Raw genomic sequence first — 19,104 nt, forward strand, 5'->3', positions numbered from 1 at the left:
GTATGTGGACGATGGGGCTGCAGTAGGTATCTCAGATAGGAGGGAGTGAGGCCTAAGAGGGTTTTATAAATAAGCATCAACCAGTGGGTCTTGCGATTGGTAAACAGCGATGACCAGTTTACAGAGGAGTACAGAGTGCAGTGATGTGTCCTATAAGGAGCATTGGTGGCAAATCTGATGGCCGAATGGTAAAGGACATCAAGCTGCTCAAGAGCACCCTTACTTGTCGATCTATAAATTGCGTCTCCGTAATCTTTCATGCGTAGGATGGTCATCTGAATCAGAGTTAGTTTGGCAGCTGGGGTGAAAGAGTAGTGATTATGATAGAGGAAACCAAGTCTAGATTTAACCTTAGCCTGCAGCTTTGATATGTGCTGAGAGAAGGACTGTGTACCATCTAGCCATACTCCAAAGTACTTGTATGTGGTGACTACCTCAAGCTCTAAACCCTCAGAGGTAGTAAACACACCGGTGGTGGCCAAACCACATGACCTTTGTTTTGGAGATGTAAAGAACAAGGCTAAATCCAGGGATGGGCCAACTGAGTGTAAGTATAATACTGTATGATCTGTATATAAATGGATGACAGAGCTTCTTACTGCCCTCACTCTTTCTTTCTGGTGACCCTTTTGGTTTCCCGGTAGAACTCTTTTGGCTTCCATGTAGAACCCTTTTGGTTTCCTGGTAGAACCCTTTTGGTTTCCCGGGAGAACCCTTTTGGTTTCCAGGTAGAACCCTTTTGTTTCCATGTAGAACCCTTTTGGTTTCCTGGTAAAACGCTTTTGGTTTCCCGGTAGAACACTTTTGTTTCCATGTAGAACCCTTTTGTGTCACGCCCTGGTCTTAGTATTTTGTGTTTATATATTTATTTGGTCAGGCCAGGGTGTGACATGGGTTTATTTTGTGTTGTGTTTTTGTATTGGGGTTTTAGTAGGTATTGGGATTGTGGCTGAGTAGGGGTGTCTAGCATAGTCTATGGCTGCCTGAGGCGGTTCTCAATCAGAGTCAGGTGATTCTCGTTGTCTCTGATTGGGAACCATATTAAGGTAGCCTGGGTTTCACTGTGTGTTTTGTGGGTGATTGTTCCTTTCTCAGTGTGTTTGTAGTCACCAGATAGGCTGTATAGGTTTTCACGTTCCGTTTCTTGTTTTTGTCGTGTTTATTCATTCATTAAACATGTATCGAACTAACCACGCTGCATTTTGGTCCGACTCTCCTTCGACGGAAGAAAGATGTAACATTTTGCTATCCCAGTTGAACCCTTTTGGTTTCCTGGTAGAACCCTTTTGTTTCCATATAGAACCCTTTTGTTTCCATGTAGAACAATTTTTGTTCCCAGTAGAACCCTTTTGGTTTCCTGGTAGAACTCTTTTGTTTCCATGTAGAACCCTTTTGATTTCCAGGTAGAACCCTTTTGGTTCCAAGTAGAACGCTTTTGGTTCCCATGTATAACTGTTTTCACAGAGGCTTCTTTATGGAATCAAAAATGGTTCTACCAGGAACCAACAAAATTATTTTACCTGGGGAAAAATACGGTTCTCCTATAGGGACAGCTAAAGAACCCTTTTGGAACCTTTTTTTTCTAACAATGTATGTAGTATGCAAAACGTAAGATGTAAAACCTGCAACTAATGTCATGGCCAGTGTGTGAAGATATGACCTCATCATGTCATCTCTGATCACCACACCATTAGGGTCCATACACACTGCTCCTGGCAACAACAAGGAAGTATTTTCATTGGTTCTAGCCATATTAATCAGGGGCGTGTCGGTACAAGTTTGCAATTCATTGGTCGAGGGCTTTGCGTATGGGGCTTTACTTGTCATTGTTCTTCTGTAGTGTAGCGACCAAGACGTGCCTGTGTTTCTTTTTTCCAGATTTGAGTTTACATCAGAAAGAAGAAACTATTTGCATGGGTTGTTTTGAATAGCTAGGATTACTCTGAGAACTGATGTTGTTGTAATCGGGGTTTCCAGACCTCCACCAGTATTTATCTATACACCCCAATGTATTCATCTACAGTATCTTTTGTATGTGACAATATGTTAGTGCCTTGGGGTACCTGGAAGATAGTTTGATGAACCGTTTTTAGGTTTTGAGGTCAAAATGCACATCACAGAAACACATCACTACCAAGACTTTAAATGAATTACATCACTTTATTTAAATAAAATGCTTTGTCATAACAAAAAAAGACAAAGGTTAAAAGAGTACATAAATTACAAGTTGAATAAATATTACACAGTGATATTCACTTTAATAGTTTGAGATTTTTTGTCTTTTTTTACTGTTGTTGTTGTTTCACGAGGAGTTGCAAATGCTGACCATTTTACGTCACTGTCCTCTGGCACCAATGGATATTTTAATCACAAGCCAGTTAACACCACATGTTATTAAGGTAACTGATTGAATTTGTCTCATATCATCAATAAAAACATTATGCATAAAAATAAATGTTGTAGTTACTTACTATTGTATCATGAACTGTGAGTATGAGTACATAACCAGGTGTGAGACGAGGAATCTGAATAAGGCAGTGTTACGAGTTGGAAACAGAAGTAAATTACACTTTTAAAAGGAGGATAAGCTTTCAATACAACATCTCCAACACGTCAATCTAGCACCATACCGCAAAGAAAATTTCAACAATTCATAGCTTGGTTGAATTGTGTCAATTGGTTAATTTGACGCCAAAAGGATTCAATGCCCATATCCACATTTTCTTTGACCCAAGAGACAAATCTTGATTTAGAAAACGCCCCATTAGACTACACCATATGGCTGGCCAACTGCTTCAATAGGCTTCTGATGGTCTGGTGCTCAAATGGAAGCTGGGAAGGGAGTCAACATCTAAATTCCTTGCTGTGTTCCTATTCCTCAGATTTCCCTGGTCTCCTTGTGTCTGTTCCTAACTGTGTCTACTGTCATGCGATTGGTGAGCCCTCCGTGATGAGGGTGTGGCTAGCCCCTAAACGCGGCCACTGTCCATGGTTTTCTCTCTCTCTCTCAGTATGAAAGTGGGACTGTTGTGTGGTTGTTAATGTGCTGTACGGCATGTTATTATCCCTTTATTCTTATTGGACGTTGGTGATAGAATTCCCAGGCATGGACCACATAAGCCCCCGTCAACCATTACCCAGGAGACCTTGCAGACACCCTTAACCTGTATCACACTACATGTTTAGCTTGTTTTGTTTTTCTACCCAAGTGGCAGTTTTACTGTATGTTATCTGTGTTATCAATAAGTGCAAGCAGCTTTCTTTCAATGTGGACTGGGTGGAGGTGGGGAAGGGTGCTACGCTGCATTGAGTATAGGACAAACTAGTTTATCTGGGTTTTACCAAAAGGCGGAGGAGTTCACTTCCATGTAAGAATACATTTTGGATGTGAAGGGTAGCAGGGTATAGTAACTTATTTTTCCCACAAATTCTCTCTCAAAGTAACTGAGGCTATAAAGCTATAGGCCTGACATTTTGACCAATCCATTTTTGATGTTACAAGCATCTCATTTATGAGCCATTAAAAACAACAGTATCCTATTCAACACATTTGTATTACGAAAACTGATAATATCACGTCATTATTGGACTACAGACTTAATTGAGGCTGGAGTACAAGCTCCCTAATTTGTTGTCTGTTGATGGCCTGGCTAAAGAAAGTACGACCACCCACACAAGCTGTGGAATAGGATATGATGGCTAGTAATGCCTCGTCCATCTCTTCTCCGACTACTGGGAGAAGCAGTAGTTTGCTAGTCTGCGTGATCAACTATGATGTGCCTCGAAATTCTAACATCACCTGCCTATTCTCTGGCAATCAAATATATTAGCAGTCAACTTTGAAAGCAATACTCTAGCGTTTTAGTGCTTTTTGAAAATAAGAGACAGAGACGGGCACTCTGGTCTTCCTTGCCATCACACAAGGGAGGGATTAGCAACAGATTCACAATGTGTTTGTGGCAAGAGTTATACCACATGACTAGAGCTATACCACATCGCCTGACACGCCTGACACCACACCACATCACATCTTCTTTGTACTTTACCTAGACCTCTCGTCATGGCAGGCTAGAGAACTACTACCCTGAGGGCCTCTCAGCCTCAGCAGGGTTTCCGTCCCTTAGACAGCTACCACGTCACGTTCGCGTCACTATTTAAATGTGGATATGCATGTAAGAAGGCACTGCGACTTGCACACAGACGACATAAAAGTACACTTTCAACTGACCCTGCAGGTAGTGGTCAAAGAAGCCCACTTGAGCAGAAGAGGTATTCCCTTTTGTGTTGCTTGTAACTGTTTTGGGTAATGCAAGTTCTTGTGCTGTTAGGGGAATAACCTGTTTGGGGAATAACCTGTTAGGGGAATAACCTGTGTGTAAATGTAACAATCTGCTGCTGTATTTTGGGTTATCTGTGATCGTTTTGTTTGTCTTGTGTAGTTTCTTAATCATTGTACTTAAACTGTATGTGTAAACATGTATACGCAGGGCCCAGCTCTAACAGAGACCTTGGTCTAAGTCTGTGTTCCTTGTTGAAATAAAGGTAGAATAATAATAATAATAAAAATAAAAGGAAAACTGCTCACCATTTCGAATGCAAGTAATGTTGTGTTGTATAGAAAACAAGTTGTCGAGGAGGGGCGGCATGCAAGCCAAGGGGGAAGAAAATAGGTGGGATATAGCTTTTTTTTGACTGTCTCATATTCAAATAAGGATGGCCAGGCATCATGGAACCATTCAAATTGTTCACAGGCTAAAATACACACGTCTTTGTCCCAAGCAACAGTACATTGTATTTCTTTAGTTAAAAAAAGAAAACATGAGTTAATTTATAGTCAAAAGTAATACACCAAGGTTCCACTGTAGCCGTGGTGACCATGTTAGCAGGCCCGTTGGTTAAGGAACACGGCTCAAAAGTGGGCGGTTACTACTCCACAACAGTACAAACAAAACCACACAAGACTAACACCCTCGAGCAACTGAGACAAAAAAAACAGCTGACCTCACTGGTGAATGCAAGTCCGCAACATGCTTAATCCTTGTACGTACAATTTTTGCCCATACTTTAGCAAAACAAAGAATTACTGTTGTTAGTTATTGCGGGACTGTACGGTTCATTCCACTATTCTTTAAGTCCCGGTTGTTGGGCCAAGCAGAGCTCACATCAGATGACAGAATGAGCACTTTGTGGCAGTATTCCCTTCACCAGTAGGGGCAGCGTTCTCCGATAAGTTCTGTGTTGCCCTGCATGGCAGTGTATGGTAACAATAGGCACAGTTGGCATGTCAGGCTAGATGCAGAGTCAATGAGCCACTAACATAGGTTTGTCTGTAATGATCTGATTATTGTGTCGATCTTTCTCCATCTCCCATAGACCTAGTTTTACATAGCCTAGTGGGAGAAAGCCATCCTCAAGACTACTTCAAGCACCAGCCATAAAAGTTGTTGTTGTAAAAAAAAAGAGAGCGAGAGGAAAAAAAGGTCATTCTTGTGTTAAGCTCACTCCCTTTCTCTTTCACACACACACACACACACGCACACACATACATGCATGCTCACACAAAATTAGTGAAGTAACACATATCCAAGCAGGTTCCCTTATTCAAAAGTGCTCTGACAGAACCAAATACCAGATAGAGTCAACTGTATCAGAAAGACCCTCTCAAGTTTTTTTTTTCTGCCAATAGATGGTTCAGCTATTGTCTCTGACACCTCGATAGAAGGTCCCGCTATCTCCTCTGACACCTAAATAGAAGGTCCAGCTATGTCCTCTGACACCTCAATAGAAGGTCCAGCTATCTCCTCTGACACTAATAGAAGGTCCAGCTATCTCCTCTGCTCCCTCAATAGAAGGTCCAGGTATCCCCTCTGACACCTCAATAGCAGGTCCAGCTATGTCATCTGACACCTCAATAGAAGGTCCAGCTATCTTCTCTGACACCTCAATAAAAGGTCCAGCTACCTTCTCTGACACCTCAATAGAAGGTCCAGCTATCTCCTCTGACACCTCAATAGAAGGTCCAGCTACCTCCTCCTCCTCTGACACCTCAATAGAAGGTCCAGCTATCCTCTCTGACACCTCAATAGAAGGTCCAGCTACCTCCTCCTCCTCTGACATCTCAATAGAAGGTCCAGCTATCTCCTCTGGCACCTCAATAGAAGGTCCAGCTATCTCCTCTGACACCTCAATAGAAGGTCCAGCTATCTCCTCTGACACCTCAATAGAAGGTCCAGCGATCTCCTCTGACACCTCAATAGAAGGTCCAGCTATCTCCTCTGACACCTCAATAGCAATAGATGTGAAAGATCAAAACAGTCCTGTTTATAATCAAAGTGACTTATATTCATTTTTTCATCCATTTTATGTTAGCTTTAAATGATACAAAGTTTGGTGTTTCTATAAAAATATATCAATACAAGTATATATTTTCATGAATCGTTAGTGAGGCTCCCACCTCTTAGCGGGGGAGGGGCCAGAGCCCAGCTCTTAGTGGGGGAAGGGCCCGAGCCCAGCTCTTAGTGGGGGAGGGGCCCGAGCCCAGCTCTTAGTGGGGGAGGGGCCCGAGCCCAGCTCTTAGTGGGGGAGGGGCCCGAGGGTCAAACACGGGCTTAAAACCTGCTGGGTTCCGTCTTTTAAGAGATGAGCGCACGGTCAAAAAAATAAAAAAGATTTCAGGTGTCCTTTTTTCAAGCCTGTCCTTTCGTTCATTCATTTGATTTGTTTAGTTGTCTTATTTTTTTTCGTCTTGAAAATCTCAAAAAGTGACTGGAGGGCGAAGCAGACAGGTGGGAGGGAAAGGAGGAGGTGAGGCCCTGGGTCAGGTGATCGGGGTGGGGGCGGAGCCGCCTATTCACTCGTTGATGCTGCTGCTCTCTAGGTCCTTGCACTGGATGTCCCCCCCGCTGTAGTCTGTGCCGGGAACCTGCGAGCCGTACTTGTCTACACACCAGCAGATGCCTCGCTTCCTGCCACGAGAGGGCTTGCACTGTGGAGACAATCGATGTGCAACGACAGGTGGCAAAGAAAGAGAGAGAGAGACAGTGTAAGCATAAATATTATTAATATGTATAACTTATGTGTTAAACCATGTATAAGGCTGATGACAGAGGGCTCACCTGTTTGCGTTTGAAGAAGCCCTTCCTGTCACAGTTGGGAAGGTACAGGGACAGGGCCATGACACGGGATGTGTCCTTCATTCCCTGGATGATCCCATCCAGCTTCCTCCTGCAAGGACCCTGTGGAGGAATGGCACAACTAACATTAGCACCCAGTGCTAGCACCATAGGTGGAACAAAATCCTGCACTCAGTCAGCTCTCCTAGGATCAGTGTTGGATATGTTTGGATATGTTTAACAACATCAGCATCAGCACAGCTTCAACATTAGCTCCCCTCTTTCCTTCTCTCCACTCTTGTACTTACAAACTCTGGCTCGTGCTTGTCAATGGGTAGTGGGGAGTAGTCCATGGGGCCAATGGAGCGCAGTTTGGCCTGTGCCCGCTTGCGCTCCTTGTCCTTGCGCATTGCCTGGATCTTCTTACTGTTGATGAGGTCCTGCTTGGGGAGGAGCGGCACTTTGGCGGGCTGCAGTTGGTCCTCCGTGATCTCAGTCGTCAGGGTGTCCTCGTGTTCCAGAGACTCATGATCTACACAGGGGAAAGACACAGCATACTTGTCACATTACCCCCACCTAAAATGTTTGAAAAGTTATTCTTGCCCAAGCGAAAATATGGGCTACCAGATGCTTTTCCCAGGGTTTGGGCCAACAAATGTTGCTTTCCCATTTGTTTACAAAGGAGGGGGCAGGATCAAGGATCGACAGCTGATTAACTACCTCTACCACTACTTCACCCCAGCCCCCACCATACAAAAACATCAAATCCAGCATCTACTAATGGAGGTTAAAGCAAAGAAAGTAATTCTGGTTAAACAAGTCTGAATACTGACTGAAAAATACGGAGGTATGTGGAGTTTTTTGTGTGTGACACAGTGGCTTATTAGGTTGATCATAAGCTATTTTAGTAATACATACTTACAGTATCTGGCACGTCCATGCAAAGACAAAAATAATTGGGTCTAATCAAAGACTTCACATCTCTCACAGATCATACTTGGAGACGTTGATGTCATGGTAACCGAGGAGCCATGGCAACTGAAGCCTACGGCAGAGGGGGACACATCCTAGTCTGAATGTACTGTATCATTTCATATCAAGAACAGAACTGGAGCCAGGAAGAAAGGCCACTGCTCTCTCCCTACCCCATCATACCCCCTAGAGGTACCTACAGTCCTAGAGGTACATATTGAGGTCTCCCCAGGCTAGAGATTTGGGCTCCTGATCCCTTATCCCCTCTCCCCCGGTCCCTCCTCAGGGCTCAGCCCCCATAAGTCAAGAGCCCTAGCCTGCCTGAGGTTCTCTGAGGCCACAGAGATGAGCGCTCCTCTCCTGCTTGTGCTTACTCTATTGTAAGCACACAAGGCCCCAAAGGCCGTCATGGGATTTTGCCAGGCCCCAACTGGCGAGTGGCCGCAGTGCCTGTAGACGACGGGGGTTATATTTATCCAGTGAGGAAACCCGCGGGTGGGTGCAGCGGTGGCCATGGGGAAGGGCGTGGTTGGAATTCTGGGGCTGAGTGAATGTGCCAAGTATTGTTGGGGAGAGACAATCACGGGACATTGACAGATAGCTGAAGAAGTGGATGATTAAAAATTATTAAAACAAACCACATTTCAATGTTATCTTAAGTATAGGCACCACTGGACTGGATTTACATGGTCACCTTGGAAAAAAGGACAGGCATGTCACCACTGAGAGGTGTATTACTGGGAATTGACTTACCACAAACACGAGAAAACATCCCCCCCTTCCATTTTACAAATACAACACACACTACATCATAGGCCTACTTTAAATGCAGCATGGGAGACACTTGTGATACTGATTTCAAGACATTTGAACATCTTCCAAATGTGCCATTATTTTAGAACATCAAATACAATGTTGTTACACTTCCAATTCACAAGCTGTGCCGCAATTCAAAGACATGGAGACAGTATGTTTGCAGACAACGGGGTATCTCTCTCTCAAAGAAAACAACGTTTTTCCATGCTTATGGTCCCCAGCTTGTAAAAGAGGCTTAGCAGGCCTGTGTTTAAGTACTGAAACACTGCCAAGATGCTGGCCTCCAGCCAAGACAGCACAGTCACATGCAGCCCCCTCCACTCAGCACCGGCTGAAGAGGTATTGGTATCTCTCCCACGGCTTGTGCTAAAGTTTTCATTAGGACAAGAGGAACGGACTGGCAAACAATGTGCAACTGATATGCCTCTGTTTAAAAATTAACACGTGTGCAGGGCAATTATGCTTCATGAATATCCGAAGTTTCTTGCAGCCAGGAAGCCTAAGCATGACAGACAAGTCACTCTTCTTTCAGTTGTTTTTCTCTCTAACAGGTCGTTATGAATTCACAGTCGTACAACTTTGGGCAGAAAATGCGCCACAACAATGAGATGCTTAAATTCTCATTGACTTACACACCTTACACCACTGAGTGTATCCTAATCTGTATCCTAATCAATGCTAGCACAGAACACCCTCTGAAATTACACCTTTACAAGATCCTAGGTCTTGAGTAGAGGTGCTGTTAATCCAGAGGACGGGGGGGTGTATGCGGTGAGATAGTGATAATGGAGCAGGAAGTCCTCTGTCATTATCTTTAAGCCACAACACTGGCCAACCATGACTCCCCCAGTCTTATTCCGCTGCTTAATATTTCAAGGCTTCTGGACAGAATCCATGGCCTGATACCCCTACCACTGTAGCACAGAGAAGGAGGAATGGAAAGCCCTTGGACCAGAATGAAACACTGCACTTCAGTCATTCAATTAGAGGTAGGTGATCCAGACCAACAGCATTCATTGTGTAGGGATCTAAACAAAATGTAAAGCCATTGGAGCACATTCAATCCCACATCGAATGGCCTTGCAAAATGCTTACTCGTTGGGGCACAACTCAACCACTGCATTTCCCAATACCGTGTAAAGCATGCTTCAGTTTGATTATAAAACAAGAAAAAAGCGGCAATAGCACTGTTTGACCATATTGAGACGCCGTAGCCAGTATTCACTTCCTTAAAATAGTCAGACTTAATCTAAGATAAGTCAAGATATCTGTCATTAATGTTGATGTTTCTGCTGAGGAGCTCTTAGTCTCATAATTTTACATCTAACTAAAATGTTTGTTGCAGTATTTCTCAAGTGAAAAAATGAGCATGAAAATGAGTCGTGTCTTTTTGAATGACAACTTCATTGAAGAATCCCTACTGTTGACCAATCTTGGACGAAGGAGTGTAGACTTCAGCTACCAACTTGAGCTTGCCTAAAATACATTTTTTGGTGTGCACGAACAGCTGAAATAACTCTTGCAGTGGACCAAAACAAACAAACATGTCACCTAATGTCATCATAATATATGCACGAACTGTCCCGAACTGTTTCGGATGGGAAGCAGGCGGACACATTTAAAAGAACATTTGTCCTGTGACATCATCAACTCAAAAAGATGCTGAGATAGGTCCAATGTAAGTGCTGGTGGATAGTCAAATAGCCATGTTTAACTTCATTTCAATTCACTTTATTGACACTTTTAGATGGTTACTACCTGATTTGAATCTGTTAAGGAGCCTTTTGGACCTTGACTTGGCGCTTCGGTACCGCTTGCCGTGCGGTAGCAGAGAGGACAGTCTATTACTTGCCTAGTATATAGGTTCTGAATGGCAGGAAGCTTGGCCCTGGTGATGTACTGGGCCGTACACACTACCCTCTGTAGCGAAATATGCTCGGATATCAAGCAGTTGCCATACCAGGCGGTGATGCAATCGGTCTCGATGCTCTCGATGGTGCAGCTGTATAACTTTTTGAGGATCTGGGGACCCATGCCAAATCTTTTCAGTCTCCTGAGGGGGAAGAGGTGTTGTCGTGCCCTCTTCACAACTTTCTTGGTGTGTTTGGACCATGATAGTTTGTTGGTGGTATGGACACCAAGGAACTCGAAACTTTCGACCTGCTCCACTACAGACACATCGATATAAATGGTCCGTACCATGGGAGTCTCTCCTGAAACTGAATTCTAACTTAATCAGCAACTTTTCCCAAAGTACTATGAACAACAATGTACAATGCAATCAAAACGTTTCCTGCTTTTTGATTCAGAGTTAAAAATAGCAGCAGGAACAATTGAGGGATTAAAAATTCAAGCAACACTTGTTCCGTGGTGATGGGAGTCCCTTCCAAGTAGGGCACCTCAATGCCCCTCTTGCAACTTCTGTACCGAAAACATTTCTCTGTTGATGTCAAATAAATGTACGACAGCAGTTGAAAGAACCCCTCTGTAATGCTACATGCCACTGCTCTTGTAATGCAAGCCTAATTAGGGTCTGCGATCTCATTCCACATCATTTTTATTTTATTTTTTTACAAGCCACTCGGACGCTGCCTTTCTGGGTCACCGTCAACACAACACAATCGCCGGGATGTGGCGAAATTCAGACTCCCTGGTGGAAGAGGATGCTATTTTGGCTTACACGGAACCTCCTCATCCACCGTCCAAAGCTCTTCTCCATACACTCAGGCCAGAGACATTAGGGTGAAAATGACAAAATCCACATTTTGGAGCTGAAACAGGCACCAAAGCTGCAGAATAGAGATTAGGACATCTGTTGTTCTCATTCAGAATAGAAACTTGAGACAGGGTTTTTTCTTGAGCTCCTGACAGTGACTTTCAATGAGTTAGGTTCTTCTGTGGTAAGTGATACTATTCTTGTGCTGTCCTGGGTCATGTCCAGTAGGGAAAAAATGTATTGAAATGGAGTGAAACAGAAAGGTAATACTTTATCGACACAATACTTTTTGCTGTCCTTTGCAAAGCGTTCTCTACTGGGCATGACCCTGATGTAAGTGTCAGCCAGTGGAGGCTGTTGGGAGGAGCTATAGGAAGACAGGCTCATTGCAAATTCTAGAATGGAATGAATGGAACGGTATCTAACACATCAAACATATGGAAACAACATGTTTGACTGTGTTCCATTGATTCCATTCCAGCCATCGCAATGAGCCCATCCTCCAATAGCTCCTACCACCAGCATCCAATGGTGTCAGACTGATTGCTGCAAAACTTCACCGGAAAAACTCATTCAAGCGTGCAACCTGCCACATAAGTTCTCTAGCTTGAATACTGTGCATTGGAACAGTGCCATAGCTTGGTCCTAAAGCATGTTAGTAGACCTTACACTGGCAATTGGTTTCCCATGATTAACACATATGTGTCAAATGGCACAGCATTCTAGAAAACCAGAAGAAGAGTACATTTTAAACTCTCTCATGTGAATATGATGAGGTTGGTTATATTTAGCATTCAACAACAACATCCACTTCTGTGAGGAGAGGGATCAGGGTGAGTGAGTTGCAAAATCACCCTCAGCAATGTTCTTCTCCTTATGACCTAGCCATTAAACCATCAAACAGCTGGGGCCATCTCTGGTTGAACTGGAGCAGGACTAATAGTCTACTGTACAGTAGTATGCCATCTATAGTAGATAGGCCAACCAAGCTGCCTCACACCAATGTGTATTGTCACTGGCCTCTTTGTTAAGAGAGATTGTCTGATGTATTTGGGAATATAACATTGCAGTAGCAATGTGTAACCCTAACCAAAACCAACCCATGCTGGTCTGTCTGTTCAATTCACATGAGGACAATTGGTGTGGAGCATCCAGGAGCTGTATGAGGGAGGATGGTTATTACAAGAACACAGAAAAAAATGAATACTTGAAGTTGACCCTGCTACTGTAAAATGTTTTCCTAAGATGGCTGGGGCTGTATCTTAAAAATAATACTTGCTCATCCCCCTAGTTATGGCCTTTCAAGAAGAGTACAGAGCCACAAATCACTTGGTGCATGCATTAAGTTGTCAAGTTAACACCACATTTGGGGTGCCAGTGTTTATTTTGTCCCATAGCCATTGTAAATTGTGGTAACAAAGACAGGTGACAAACGGGCTTCATTGCATTGGCTTGTGATTGCACTAAAACTTGTAAATGCACCACCAAATAGGCATAAAAAACTATCTTGGGGCACAAAAATAAACCCTGAACTCAAAATTGTTCTGTTCTTTTGGGCTTTGGCTGATGCTATGTTTATAGAGTACTGTGTGCATGTTGATGTGCAAGTCAAGCTTTCTAGATTCATACACTCTCTTTAATCATCTTCTTGTTTCTTGGCAAAGGGAAACCTGTTCAAACATAAGGATATTTCACAAGCTCAGAGAGCAAGAGGCCTTATGCCATGATGTAATATCTGTTGCCATGGAGTCATATCTGTTGCCATGGAGTCATATCTGTTGCCATGGAGTCATATCTGTTGGCATAGACTCATATCTGTTGCCATGGAGTCATATCTGTTGGCATAGACTCATATCTGTTGGCATAGACTCATATCTGTTGCCATGGAGTCATATCTGTTGGCATAGACTCATATCTGTTGGCATAGACTCATATCTGTTGGCATAGACTCATATCTGTTGGCATAGACTCATATCTGTTGGCATAGACTCATATATGTTGGCATAGACTCATATCTGTTGGCATAGACTCATATCTGTTGGCATAGACTCATATCTGTTGGCATAGACTCATATATGTTGGCATAGACTCATATCTGTTGGCATAGACTCATATCTGTTGGCATAGACTCATATATGTTGGCATAGACTCATATCTATTGGCACAGTCATATATGTTAGCATGGAGTCATATATGTTAGCATGTAGTCATATATGTTTGCATAGAGCCATCTGTTGGCATGAAATCATATCTGTTGGCATGCGTTCCAAGTTCTTATTCTTCTGGGCTAACACAGTGAACTGAGTGGCCGGCAACACAAACCAACTCCTATGCCCAGCCATCCGAGCTAAGCATAATTTCCTTGCAACACAGTCAACAAAAGATGCTGGGTGACACCAGACTTCTGTAGACATAAGAGAGAGACAACAGGGTAGTGTGTAGTTTGACAACATTGCATTACAATGTTATACCCATGTCATGCCAATACATTTGTGAGAAAGAAATACAGAGATAATTCAATGTAATTCCATCTCGTTCAAGAAACATATCCAGAACTGGTATTTAAAGTGGCAGTCCCCCTTTAAATGCATTAAGTCTTTATAATATGTGGATGGGTTCAACTGGGTCCAAAGTGGCTTTTTTTCTGCAAGGACGTGGTAGAATTGCATGAATACAGCCCAGAGATGGAAAGTATTGGGTCCCCTGAGGATCCGTCTTTGGACACTTGGCCTGTCCTCTCTGTGTTTGCCAGCTGATCAGAGCAGGTTGAAACCCGACACGGCAGGAAACTAAAGACTCATGTCTAACTCCAATCAGAGGAGACCTTGATGGACGGCCCTTCAGAGAAGAGCAACCGGAGGCATTCTGCTGAATCACTGCACTGTGCCTGAGCGGTCACACTGTCTGGCCAGGGGCAGAAAGACGGACGAGCTCCTGTTACCACTCATTGCCAAAAGTTTGCATTTGCACACATGCACAGGCTTCAGATAGAGTGCGTGTTGGAATTCAATGTCCTGGATCAGAGTGATACTTGTTGCTTCACACATGTACTGGGTTTATTTCAGTTATTGCTGCAAGTATTTGTGGGACGTATAGCCTTGCTGCCAGTACTACAGAGAATGGTGACCTCTTGAAGGGGCTGAAATCCATTGTTGTGATTTCATGCATTGTCCCCCAAGGGAGGTACAGTACATGTAGGGTGTATCCAAAGCATAGCCTGAGTCTTTCAACCTGGCCAAACAAAGAATAGGCCTAAACCACTGGCATTAATCACATTTGGTTTGTCACCAAAAAACGTATTTTCCCTAATATGATCTGGTAACAAGTGACAATCTAAATCATGAATAATATAATACCGTCTATGACCTCTAAATGTTGACGTTTGGTTAATTCAAACCTAACTCCTCTTGCCCCACTGTGCACACACATCCAAGATCACGTCCAAGATCACATCCAAGATGTACAAGTGTGCACAGACTCATGCACACACACCATCAAATGTAATCTTTGAGTGATAATCCGACTCCCAACACCACCCACAGGGACTAAACCTCAAATCAGTTTTGAAAAGGTCTGTAGCTCCAGGATCAGAGGCCTCTTCAGTCAATTACTATAAGAAGGACCCAACCCAATCTCCCAATACAACGCCAACCCTTGGTGGAACTGCAGCAACATAATGAAACCATCATTTGAGGTTTTAATTACACCATATGGTGTCATATTAGCTGTCAGTCAAACTCGGCAAAAGTGAAACTAACATTTAAATGTAGGCATGCATTCAGAATGGTTAAGGTTGGCGATCAATTTACGTTGAATAATTTATTCGGGGGTGGTTAGGTAAAGAGTTAAAGGTAGGTAAAGTCTTAAAACACAATAACAAAACACGAGTGCATAACACTGAGATGGAACACAGCCCTTGGAGCCGGAGACTGTGTTTTAAATATAATCTGGTACCTGCAGAAACCGCACCTCCTGGTGTATCCCAGAATATAATAGGATGGGTTACCATATGTTGGAAAATATTGATATTCTTTGAAGGCCGCAAATATGTTTGCAAGAAATGCAGGTGTCCAACAAAGTGAGATGTGTTAACTAATTAGAATAGCAGCAATTACGTATTTCCACATAGGCTACAATGTGTTCTCATACAATAATGTACGTCCAGACAGGCACGTGTCTGTGGGGGGACAGCCCTGTCGAAAAGCATCCAGCAGAACGCTTTCAGTCTACAACACGGTATCCATAACGAACACTATACAGCGACTGCAAGTTAGAGCGCAGCACAGCCCACTGCTGCGACAGAAACTCACTCAAAACTAAACTGACAAGTGCGCCAGCAGCAACTTATTGTGAATGTTGATTTTAAGCACATACCCACACGGATAAGATCAACACTAACAACACTCACCAGTAGGCCTATTTGCATATATATCACACTTGCTATTGCTATGGAAGGCTACGCAATAACGGATTTATTCCCCGCACGTGCTGTTATTGTGGCACTGTGATGAATCGGATACATTTTTTCGGTTGAATAAAGACCCAGATTCACAACAAAGCTTGCCGCAATAAGACTGACAAATCAGACAGTGTATAGAGCAGCTCATGTAACGTTACCTGGGCAGTTATTTCAAATGTGGATTCCAAACTTCCGTATGCTAATTTAAATGCTCACAACAGTTGTCTGTGAAACTATGACTTCACAAAACCCGAAACAGCATAGAAGTTCGTTTGCGAGGGGTCATGGAAGAACCAAATGGAACGTTCTGTTAAAATGGAACGAACACATTTACAATTCCATTTGGCGGGGCAGAGTATAGCTGAAACAGAATTTCAACCCTGCGACAATATCATGCTGTTGTATTTTACACAGCCCCATCTTCCTTCTCTCATCGCATACATTCACTGCGTCTCCTTACCTATGGGTGGATGGAGGGGTTTGTATCCTTTCTCGTTCGTGCACACCCCCCTGCCATGAAGGAGCGCGTGAAGGGGCTTCTCCTCTCCATTCCGCGGCAAGCAGCGCAAGCCATGGGTGCATGTTCCGGTGTAAACACCGCACGCCTGACCTTCTGATAGGGCACAGGTTAGGCAGCAACCACAGCCAGGCTCCTTCACGAGTTGACAACCGACGGGGACCGGGGGGCACATAGAGAGCGCCTTCTGGTCGCACGGCTCGCATGGTACATATGAGCCAAAGGACCCGGTCAGCCCCAAGACAAATGTCAGCAGTAGACAAAAACTGAGAAACATATTCGTCTTGCAATTGATAAACACCAAATGTGAATACAATTTACAGGCAATGCCCGTGCGTTAAATTATCCAATTTATAAAGCTAAAAACCAGTCCGCATCCAAATGGAGAGAGTGCTTTCAACACACTTCAGTCAAAATAAACGGAAAAAATATATTCTTTACAAATCAAAGTATTCACAGAACAAGTAAAAATATCACCAATGACTACACTTCGGGGTGCAATATTGTTTCTCTTAATTGACAGAAGTTATGTCCTCTCTGGTTGCAATGCAATTCTTTGCACAAAACCTGGATTTTTCCTCCTTTGAAACCGATTCTAATACTTTCCCTCCGGATAAGTTTTCTGAGCAGACTGATCAACTTCGGACCAGGCTTGCCTTTTTAAAATCGGCCAAACCCCTAACTATGAATACGCCTAACTAGGGAAGGGAGGCGCACTTGTTCCATGTCTTGGCAAGTGGCCAATCTTTTTTCAGCAATAGGATCAGTCTTTCACGCTAAAGGCTGAAGTGGTGCCAACTGCGAGGGCGCACACAAGACACCAACGCAACCTTAATCAACACATTTAAATAAAAACACTTAATTTGGAGGCATGATTCGATTCCAGGGGTACTGAATACGTGCTTCTGCTCGGCGAGCACACAAGTCTTTCTACCCCTTAATGTTTTCCGCCTCGTCTCACAGATGAAGCGGTGCACATCGATTATCTTAATCCTACACATGCGAAGCGCAAAACTGTTTTCTTAGACATTAATAACGTTTGAGCCAGAATGAAGGTCTTGCTAGAATGAATGAACATGGAGAGAATAGAGCACTTGGCTGCTTCTATCAACTACAGTACTTTGGCTACAATGTCGGGGTGAGAACCAATAGCTGTCACAGCCATCAATGTCACTACATTCTGCATAAACTAATAATGTGAATAGGCTTATCCTATAATGACAATACAAGCACTGTATTGGTTTGATAGGCTACTGAAAGCATTATCTTGCACACTATCAAACGTGTTATGAGGACCAGTGGTGGGGTCATGCAGTATGAATGATCTATTAACATTTAATTTCCCAAACATGCTGTAAAAATGTGTTAATATGAATGCCATTGTTTAAACTATGTTTGTACTTAGATCAGTAGGCCTTCACGAATGTACAGTAACCATCAGGCAATGCCAGGAGACTTTTGCTCTTGCCTTGCATACTAAGATCTCTGTTTTGTATTTAAATAACACTGGATGTGGATGCCTATTTCACTCTAAAGCCTACACCTGTCCTCTCCATTGGACACCATTTCTGATACAAAGGTAGCCAACTGACTGTGTTAAATACTGTGTGCATGCGTGGGCGGGTGTGTGGCACATAGATGTGCCTGTTACTTTCAGAGGGAGGTGGGAGAGTGACTCAGACCCTTTTATGCAGATGCTTATTGGTCTGACAACTCCAATTCAAAATGAGACAATAATTTCATACACAAGAGCCTTCTAGGATCACTTAAGCATGTGTTCCTCAACATATATAATTCTAAACTACATCAGTCACTGTGGTGTTTCCATCCTAGTAGCTTTCAGCAAAAACACTCTGCAGTTACAGTAACCTTTGACCTAGGTACAGACTGTTATGTCCCCCCCCCCCACAAAAACTGGCTAAGTGAAGGCTGCTGTCTTGTTTTTTCTGAATTTGAAACATTCTATGTCACTCACTTGTTCATCACTTATTAGGAGATTCTTGCTGAGTCAGTTTGACAGTCAACCACTAGGAGGAGCTGTTACCAATGTAAAGAGCTCTCTATTGGACCAATATCCAGAGCTCTCTATTGAACCAATATCCAGAGCTCACTATAGGACCAATATCCAGACCTCTCTATTGAACCAATATCCAGAGCTCACTATAGGACCAATATCCAGAGCTCTCTATTGGACCAATATCCAGAGCTACCTATTGGACCAATATCCAGAGCTCCCTATTGGACCAATATCCAGACCTCTATTGGACCAATATCCAGAGCTCCCTATTGGACCAATATCCAGAACTCACTATTGGACCAATATCCAGACCTCTCTATTGGACCAATATCCAGAGCTCACTATGGGACCAAAATCCAGAGCTGTCCATTGGACCAATATCCAGAGCTCACTATTGGACCAATAACCAGAGCTCACTATTGGACCAATAACCAGAGCTCACCATGGTTCCAATAACCAGAGCTCACTATGGTTCCAATAACCAGAGCTCACTAT

At 43.3% G+C, this 19,104-nt stretch overlaps 1 protein-coding gene across 1 annotated transcript; it reads right to left on the reverse strand.

Moving 5' to 3' along the window:
* Positions 1-2,140: 2,140 nt before the first annotated feature.
* Positions 2,141-17,237, reverse strand: LOC112242922 (insulin-like growth factor-binding protein 5). Its single transcript, XM_024410768.2, has 4 exons — positions 16,536-17,237; positions 7,421-7,644; positions 7,116-7,235; positions 2,141-6,985 (listed from the first exon to the last, which is right to left on the reverse strand). Exons 1-4 carry the CDS (start codon positions 16,867-16,869, stop codon positions 6,851-6,853), a joined length of 813 nt encoding a protein of 270 aa, XP_024266536.1. The 5' UTR covers positions 16,870-17,237; the 3' UTR covers positions 2,141-6,850.
* Positions 17,238-19,104: the final 1,867 nt, after the last annotated feature.

The sequence above is a fragment of the Oncorhynchus tshawytscha genome, linkage group LG03, assembly GCF_018296145.1.
Source record: "Oncorhynchus tshawytscha isolate Ot180627B linkage group LG03, Otsh_v2.0, whole genome shotgun sequence".
In the NCBI taxonomy this organism is placed as follows: Eukaryota; Metazoa; Chordata; class Actinopteri; order Salmoniformes; family Salmonidae; genus Oncorhynchus; species Oncorhynchus tshawytscha.

Coding starts and splice junctions, on each gene's coding strand:
- LOC112242922 (XM_024410768.2), bottom strand. CDS start 16,869: ATGTTTCTCAGTTTTTGTCTACTGCTGACATTTGTCTTGGGGCTGACC. Junction 7,645..16,535: donor ACCCCTCCATCCACCCATAG/GTAAGGAGACGC, acceptor TCCCCTGTGTAG/ATCATGAGTCTCTGGAACAC. Junction 6,986..7,115: donor GCTTCTTCAAACGCAAACAG/GTGAGCCCTCTG, acceptor TTGTCTCCACAG/TGCAAGCCCTCTCGTGGCAG.